Source organism: Antrostomus carolinensis, unplaced genomic scaffold (assembly GCF_000700745.2).
Source record: "Antrostomus carolinensis isolate BGI_N321 unplaced genomic scaffold, ASM70074v2 scaffold49115, whole genome shotgun sequence".
Classification (NCBI taxonomy): Eukaryota; Metazoa; Chordata; class Aves; order Caprimulgiformes; family Caprimulgidae; genus Antrostomus; species Antrostomus carolinensis.
The window spans coordinates 922-10,468 of NW_010315246.1; the positions used below are offsets into that span (position 1 = coordinate 922).

General features: G+C 37.9%; 1 protein-coding gene across 1 annotated transcript; it reads right to left on the minus strand.

Annotated features, from left to right (window-relative positions):
• Positions 1-261: 261 nt before the first annotated feature.
• LOC104524881 (transmembrane channel-like protein 3) lies at positions 262-9,373 on the minus strand (the record flags this gene model as incomplete). Its single annotated transcript, XM_010167887.1, has 10 exons — positions 262-1,102; positions 1,853-2,147; positions 3,248-3,290; positions 3,488-3,566; positions 4,955-5,080; positions 5,610-5,720; positions 6,547-6,675; positions 6,911-6,978; positions 7,640-7,768; positions 9,134-9,373. Coding segments are annotated over 10 exons (2,061 nt in total), but the record flags the coding sequence as incomplete, so codon positions are not given.
• Positions 9,374-9,547: the final 174 nt, after the last annotated feature.

Consider the following 9,547-nt stretch of genomic DNA (forward strand, 5'->3'; position numbering starts at 1 on the left):
TGGGGTTTTTGTTTTCTAACAGCGTTGAGTAATAAATTGGAATAATTTTCTCTTCCAAATTTTGCAGCGTATCAGTTGTGATATTAAAGCAAGGTACAGTTAACAGTAAAACACAAGGCTAACTATGCTTTTCCCACCTTGAGTGGCTGCATACACTGTTGCTGCAAAGACTATGTCATAGTTATTCCAACAGACCTCTAACAGCAAGTACAACAAATGCACAAACACTTGTTCAAAGCACAGACAGGTTGAGGCACTTTCTCAGACATTTGAGCATATCAATTCATTAGGGTCAGACATATTTAGATCAATACTGTTTTTTGATTTCTTTTTGTTGAGTTTTGTCCCAGATTTCGGATACTTTTCCTTGCTGTGAATGACCTGGATATATTGGTCATTGCTGCTGTTCTGCGGATCACTGCTGGATTCAATGGAAATGGAGTCAGATTCTGTTAGAGATTGCTCCAGCTTTTGCTTTGATTTTGGTTTCACACGTGGCTCAGGATAGTTCAGATGCACTTTCTTATAAGCATATGGAGGCCTGTCCAGGTCTAGCCCAAAACCATCATCCCAGGATTTGTAATGCACTCTGGCAAGGTCCTTGCTCATAAGAATATGGCCATCAGCACATTCTCCAATGTAAAATCGTGGTGCTGGGTGAAGATCAGACAGTGAGCGAGGGCGATGAGATCTGTTCATGAAGTCTCTCTCAAGTTCCTCTTCATCCTCCTCATCTTCACTGGGATGAGGGGAATACATCTGGTGTGGTGTTTGAACCACATATCTTCTGACATTGCGTGGGTACAATTCAATAATGTCTCCTGATTCCTCCTTTCTCAAGTGCCTCTGGAGTCGGGAGGTAGAACGCAGTGATTTTTTGCGGGACTGGTTTTCGTTAACAAGAAAATACCTGGTAGCGTATGGTCTACGTCCCACAAAAACGGGAGCCCCTGTCCCAAGAGCATCCGGATTTACCTGCCGAAAGCCTTTTCTAAAGAGAGGCTCAGAATGGACATCTTCAACGTGCTTTTTGAAAGTGACTGGTGTGTAGGGCTTTGTTTTACAGAGCTCACTTGCACTCCCATGAACAACACTTGGGTACCTGTAAGAAGGAGAAAAAAAAACAGGGGGAGAAGAAATATTGAGATACACACTCATCTATTAATCTAATGAAAACATATACAACATTCATTGCTCTGGAAGTCAAACACTAGATGGCAAGGATGGAGATCACAGAATCTCCATTGTTCCAAATTTTTAGGACCGGTTTGAGAAACATACCCTAGAAATTAGGAGATATATTTGTTCTTGCCTGAGTAAAGGCAGCAGACAATTGATCTCTCAAGTTACATTCCTCTTCTGTTTTCTTATTATTCTGAGAACTGTCTAAAAATGCTCTTTATCTGATCACTTGAAAAAAACAACAGGTAGCTTAAAGCATCAGTCTGCTGATGTCCAAAACATTGTCCTGCAGCTAGACCTGCGCAGGCATTCTACACAGAGTTCCTTCACTCTTACCCTGTTTGTCCTGTTCATGGAAACAGTATCCTGCACAAACTATTTAGTTATACACCTGAGGGGAAGCTTAGTATTTACCTTTGCTTGAGGTCTGTGTAAACTCCATCAACTACATAATTTCAAAACTTTTATAATCCCATCTCAATTAAGGGAGAGTTAAGGAGGTGGTGTCACCAGCACTCTGAATAGCACCCATGAATGAATCTGCTTTTAAAAAATTTTCAACAGTTTTACTGCTACAGGTAGCCTGAATACACAGCTACCTTGTAAACAAACACAGGTATGTCATGGAGCTGCTGGAATAAATGCCATTGCAAAACCAAAGCAGTCTTACCTGTTTGTGATATGATCATTTCTAGGTTTCTGTACGCTTGATACTGAGGGAGCTGGTGTTAAAGAGGCTGAAGTTGTGGGAGTTGCATTGACAGGTCTTGCAACATCAGTTGAGGGCACAGTTTGGAGTACAGACTGGGAAATAGTTTGTATTCTGGTGCCTTTGCTCACTGGAGATTCAAAGTTCAAGACACTGCCATTTTTTCGGGGAGTTGAGGACCGAGCAGAAGACTCCTGGCTGATGTCACTTTCTTGCTCTGGTCTTTTGTCATTTCCATCCAGATTTTGGATTCTGGCTAGAAAACAGAAATTATTATAGGAACTGTCCAGGCCTCTAAATTTAGAATCTGCTGTGTAAATGCAGTGGCTTCAATTCACCTTTCAGTCGGGGGATCCAATGCTAACAGAACCCCACTATGTTCAGAAAAGAGACTGGGAGACTTGGTGATAAAAGGGTGGATCACCATACTACAGTACTTGGCAGACATTGTATTGGGGAACATAGGAAAAACACTGGATGTTGCACTGTAGGATTCCAAAATGGGCAACAAGCCAATAACTCTCTTCATGAACCCTGTTTTAGTTCACAGCGTACACCACTACCAATATGAAAGCATCTGAAGTCAGCAAATTGGCTCCAGTGACTGCGCTGGTCACAGCCAAAAGCTGAATTTGGTTTCTGTAACAAAGGAAATCCAACTAGGACACAATGTCATCGCCCTCAATAGTCTCTCCTGATCACTATAGTGATAAACATCAGGTATTTCACCATTTGTGTGTCCATTGGAGAGCTACGAGGGGGTTACAGTAGCATTAAGATCTAGCCATAAGGCTACTGAATCATGTCTTCTCTTTGACTTAGCAAATTTTTACTTGTTCCTTTCCCTGGGAGGTATTAGAAGGACAGCATCTTTTCTGTGGTTTCTCATTCATAAAATCTGAGAAGTGGAAAGTTCAGGTTCAAATTTCCTCAGGTACAGTAGACAAGTCTGAAATCTTTTAATTGCCTATGAAATGTTCAACCCGCTTAGGTCAAAGAGCACGGGGCGTTCCCTTCCCCCTCTTCTGCCTGCTACCCTCTGAATTTTGCATAACGTCTGACAGGATTTGAATCATCAGAGGTGCCTTCCCAGGTTCTGCCCTTTTGGTGGTAAAAGCAGGAAAATACCCAGACCAAAAATCCCAGAGGAGTTTAGGTATAAACTATGCACCTTGTCTTTCAGTGCTGCCAAGATTAAGACAAGCTAGGCTAAAAAAAACATCTAAAAGGAGGACTCTACAGGAAATACAGTTTTCTTAAATAAATTTAGTTAAGCTTCCTTATATGTTTGAGAAATCAAAATAGTTTTACATCTAAATGCTTTAATAGTGACATTTCTAAAGCTCAGCAACTTACCTACTGCCATCTGAACCACCTTTTTCTTATCTTCAGTTCTTTCCTAAAATACATTCAGAAGAATGAAAAGTGGTAAATCATTGTGGATTAGAGAGTAAATCCACTGCTGTGTAAGGATCATAAATACAGGATTGGTTTTACATTGTGAAACACTGAAAGTGACTTTAGAGATTTAATTAGGCCAGTACTTTCCTGAACACTCACTAAATTGTATATAAAAGTGCTTTGAACTGTACTTACTGTTTGGATCTTCATTCTCAGTTGATTGTTGGTGAATTTTAATGATCTTGCAATACTTTGTAGGTAATAGATTAGCATGCTAGAAAAGAAAGAGGTGATTATGAGTCACATCAAACATTCCTGACAGTTTTCTCTTTGAAGGTTTATAGGTCATCAAAATGATGTACAAGTTCAGTCGCTGCTTTGTAGCATTTCCTTTTATACTGTGATAATGGATCACGGCCTTCTTTCAAGCAAACATACATGAAAGATAGAAATACGTGACACTGAAAACAGATCTAACAGCAGTTCTAACTGTGACAGTGGTTTTTTGAGGTATTTCCATTGTGCATGCAACCATGAGCGCATTTCTAGCTTTTTTGTTTATTTGTTTAAATTCTGGACATGCTCAAAATGAAAATTTTGTTAAATATTTTCTCTTTTTTTTTTTTTTTTTTTCCCCAGTCCAAGGTTATGCAACAGAGACACCAGAATTACAGCTGAGTTTGCGCACTCATACCAATGTACTTTTGTTGACTGACTGGAATAACACCTTGTTTACACTGGCACAGCTGAGATCAGATCTGGCCTGACATAGTGGATTGCACTGGCTTTCAGATGAAGTAAAATCTTATAGCTGGACTTTGTACCACAGACATTTACATACGTGCTTAGCCATCAGATTGAAGTCAACAGATCTACTTAAATTTGTAAATATGTTCATATTTATGTGACTGAGACCTTAGAGGAAAAAGTTAAAGATAGGAAGCATTGCTTCAGTCTTTTTGATTTGTCTGAAAACCCAATGATGGGACAAACACTGCATTTGTCTGTAGTTTACAGGGAAAAAATATATACAAAGGTACATGCAAGACAAATGATACTTCATAGAGCAAAGTGAATTTCAAACAGCTCAAAGTAAATATTAATCTCCAGCTGTGAATAATTATTTAGAAACTAGAGTAAGAAAGGACTTCCATTGGAAAGTCTGCAGCAAGTTATATTACATTAACACTTCAGAGCAGACCTTTATAATTGATTTATCCTGTCAGAAATCAGGATGACTGTGAAGCTTCTTTAAATGATAGACTGAGCCCTGTTCACAGTCATAAACTGAACTAATGACCATGAGGAAATAGAAAATTAATTTCTGAGAAGCTCTTGAGAGGGAAGAAGGATTTTAAAATTTCCTGGAGCCAGCAGCACTGGAAGCCTTGACACAATATAGTGACCTTGCTCTAACCCAGCATCCCAGAACAAGAAATTCCTTTTGCAAATGTGATGACAGTCTTTTTGACATACTCTCATTCCCATCTGATCCATATACCATATAGTTAATAACGTGCTTTTTTTTCCCCCAGATATGCTTAATAAAATTACAATAATGCAGTGTTTGTTCCTCGGTATCAACATTTGACTTTCCAAAGATAAGGCCAGTATTAATACCATCAGTTTAGCCTGCCTGTGAAAAACAAAGCACTTACTTACAATAAAAGTAGTAACGCAGGAAGGACAACCACAGGACTGCTAATGTAAGTAATCACTGTGTTGAACCATGTGGGAAAATCATTTTTAATTGTTTCAGAAACAATATCATATATTTTTTCTTGTCCACTACAAAAAGGGGAAAAACAAGTGGTAAAATTAAGTTGCAAGAAATTGTAATACATCAGTATGTTAAGGAGTATTGCACTGAGTAAACAAGGATTTTAATCCAAAACTATTTTGGAACAGTACCATGAAAAAAAAAAAAAAAGAAAGAAAGATAAAAGCAACTTGTTTACTATTTTCTTTTTAATAATTTTTCCAAAGCACAAAAGCATTGGCAAGGCTTGGAGGGTGTTTGAATTGAGATACAAGACAGTGATGTGTGCTAGATTGCTTGGTGGCACATTACATTATGTAAACATAAAATAGCTGAACCATGTATATAAGGCAAAATGTTGAGCCTCACACAGAACAATGTGTCATCTAATATGTCATCTAATTAAATCTTAAACTGGAAAACATCGGCAGCAAAAAGATTGTCCTGTCTATAAAACTTTTTTAAAAATGGTAATCTGGGTATTATTGAACCTGATGAATTTACTGTGAGAAGGTGAAATAAAACCTTAGCAACTTTCATTAGTCCATTATAACTTACCTGAAAGGACCACAGCTTAAAGATGGCTTATATCGGGCAATAGCGAAAATTGTTGGTAACATGCATAAGAACAACATGAACAGCAACATGGCCAAGTAGAAATTATTGGATCTGCAAGAAGGCGTAACATGTTTCAAATTATACTAATCAGAGAGAAAAGCAGAGATAACATGAAAGATGCAAGTCTGTATCCACCTAACAAGTTCAAGATCTACGTTTCTGAAAGATCAAAATCATTCTGCTATGATTAGAAAGTCTGAACAGAGCCAGTTTAAACAGACTCTTAATGATCAAAATCTTATTTGCACTGCTTTCCAGATACCAGTGCTGCAGCCAGAGAGCTCTTTATAACACCCTTCGGTAAAAACTGACCTTACTACCCAGTTGTGTTGGGGGAGAAAAAGAACAGTGACAGAAGCTGATTCACCTTCAAAACATGTTAGAAATAACTGATTCTTAAGATTTAAAGATGCCCTAAATTATCTCCATTTTGAATAAAAAAAATTAAGATATTCATCATGATTAAAAAAATGGGGAATTCTGTTGCATGATGCAATAGACAAAAGCAGATACTTCATAGTTTTCAAATAAAGAAGCATCAAGAAATAGGACTTGCAGTATTTAACACATGTAGGTTATTGTGCTCAGTCAGATTTGTATGGAAAGAAAGCATTTATCTTAGGCCACATATATTGGCCTAAGAATATGCCCTGACATAGTTTTCAGTTCTTGCCCATCTTTAACTACCCTGCTTTACAAACCCTCCAGTTTCTCAATAATGGTTTTTTTCACAGACCTTTGCTATCAGTATTACTGTCAAATTTGATTGCCAACTTTCAGAGCTAAAATCTACTGTAATTTTGTTCCTATATACAGAAGACTTTTCAACTGACTGCGTTTGATTTATTCTTTATCTTTTGTTCTTATTTTGACTAACCGAGATGCTCTGAAAACCTGCTGATGTGGTACATTACACGTTAACACAGCCCAGCTCCTCAGGTACATGAGTCCAATCAACTTGAGAACATTGAATGCTGGTAAGCAAGGTGAAAAGAAAGCTCCCATCCTGGAAAAATAATATCATTTCAGTGCTCAATGTTGCCAGAAATAATTTTAATAGCAAAAAAACAGATGAAAAAAACAAGTAAGCAACAGCTCACTATCAACAGATGACCTCTTATTATAATACAGGATCAAAGATGGCATTACTCATATACTACTTGAATAGGTTTCATTGGAAATCAGACTGACTTAGTAATCAGCCAACAAAGGACAAGAAAAATCGCTTATGGACTACGTACCAGATCATTCCTTGGTTATAGACCAAATGCAATACATTCTCTGCAATTTTGAATTCTCCATATTCCGGCTACAAAAAAACCACAGTGTAGGATGAATACCTTGTTTTAATCTTTTTTTCAGATCATAAATTAGAAGCATTTGACAGAATCAGTTTTCAGACAGCACATTGCCTGAAATGTCCAGCTTTTGGCGGGCAGTGGGAACACAGGAAAACCTACTCTGCAGCAGGGAATTAAATAAACTAATTCCTCTCTAGTTTACTTCATTTCTTTAGTTATGGACAGAGAACGGTCCTCATCCCGTCACACCAACAGCTTCTTGCTAACCAAATATTACCCACTGTAATTTTCCTAAAGGGCTATGTGCTTTTGGTTATTGCCTCTTGAATCACTGTCTACATTATGGATAGATATTACAGCTACAGAAAAGAGGAACAACCCCGTGCCCCCTGTCTCATCTTTGGCTCTAGGACTGCTCCATGATCTCATTTTGGGAAAGAGAGAGAGGTTTTTTGCACCACAGCCAAGAGAGTAGGCTTGAGAAAAACATCCGGTCTCAGCATTTACCCTGTGCCCTTCAATTTAAACTTGATGTTAGCTATGCCTTTATAGACGTGTGCTACCAAGAAATTATTTATCTGTTGAAAGGCCTTAAGGAATTTCAATAGTAAGGGAAGGAGCCTACCTATCTTCAGCATTTTAATTTGATAAAACAAAGACTGTACTTACAAACTTGCTTTCTAGATCCCAGCACCAGCAATCACTTAAATATCGGACACACAGTCCACGGAAAAAATCAATTAGCAGGATGCTTGCGACTGTGAAAATCATGTCGATAATTGAAAGCTTTAGCATCTCCTGAAATACACATTGTTCACACAGAGTCATTCTGGAAGCAAATGAACTGCATATGGCTCTTTTGCTATTTTTTTTTTTTTTTGTATCTTGATGAAGTATGATTTGAATATATAAATGATTTCCTTTTAAGCTTTTCATGTTTGACTTTTCCCTCACTTGCCTTTGTTCTAGCAAAGAGAACAAATATAATCAAACATCCAGCATGGCTTCTATTGCTTACAGCAATAAAACTCTGGTCATGATAGCTTCAAGCTTTCTTTTTAATGACTTTTCTCAAAGTTTATCTAGATAAACTGAAATGGGTTGGTTCTTTTCTATTGTGCCCAATCCTTTATTATACTGACTTGCTAAGTGCTTCACAATAAGAAATGCTTATTATTCATGCAAAACCAAAACCAATGGCAGTAGGATCATCAAGCCATAAGAGAGCTGTGTAGTGCTTAAAAATGAATGGGGTTATCCTATATTTAACTGAGCTTTAAAAACATACAACTAAATAGAAAATATTCAGTTCCAAACATCTCTAGCCCATTCTGGGGAACAAATAATCAAAAAAATCCCATGAATGCCAATTCTGAAAATTTCCCGGTGCCTGTGCGATAGGGAGAGGAACATACAAGAAAAGAAATCAGCCCGTCAAATCTAGGAAGGGACTTTTGCTCAAACAAGGCCTTTAATATTGCTTAGTGAGACGAGGAGCTCAGCACATCAGAAGCACGCTAACATCATTCTTCATCTATTGGCCTAGACATAAGTACAAAACCGACAGTGTTGTAAACAGAAAGTGTCATGTTAAGTCTGCAGATCTTCTGCAAACTAACTGTGGGAACACGCATACGTGGTGCTGTCACCCAACTGTCTCCATTCTTAAGAACTGACAGTGTTTTGAAACCTTTTATTGTTGCCCGCTTTCTCTCTGAAGTAGTGAAGAACACTTGATTCTTTAGTGATTTACCAAGGCAGAAAGAATAGAGAATTCAGAGATACTGTACAAATGACCAAGCACACGATGCTTGGCTTGGGTCTGCATCCCCGTCTATCCAGGCAGCAGTCTGAATCTGCACAGGGTGCACGTTACTGTCTGTACATTCTTATAGTCATATTTCTCTGTATGAGAGAGCCTGGTAAAGGAACATTTGTACAACACTAAACACACTGTAGATACTGGAAAAAAAAAAACAACAAAGTTTGTCTCCGTGGTCAAATCCCTTTGCATAGTCTTTAGTCTTCCTACAAAATCCTTCACTAAATTCTGGAATTTATACAAAGAAAATCTCTAAAATTGAACACAGCACAACATGATTTTAATTTTTTGTCAAATGTGGATTAGGAGTAAGTTGATGACATAATAAAACAATTACTTACTTGACCAACATATGTCTCCCAGCACTGATCCTGTGGGTTCTGGGTGTTAAAGGAACCTGTTTTGTTAACCAGCAAGTCAGAGACTGTCAAGCCTTGAGTGCGACTCTCTTCCAATGTGACAATGCCATTTCTCTTAATTTGTATATCCGGAATAGTTGTAGATAAGTTGTCTTCTTTAGAAAGAGTTTTGGTTGCTAAGAAGGTGGTAGAATTACTTGCGTTGTTGTTAACATCAGAGTCCTGAAATAATGAATGTCCCAAAAGCTACTTTTTCAACTGTACATATATCCTGCTGTCTGTACCTTCTACAACATACACACCTAGCGGCATTTCTTAATGTATTTTCAAGAAGCACTTAGGTGACTGTTAAGTAGCTGCCAATGTACAGATCACAGAATCACAGAATGTTGGGGA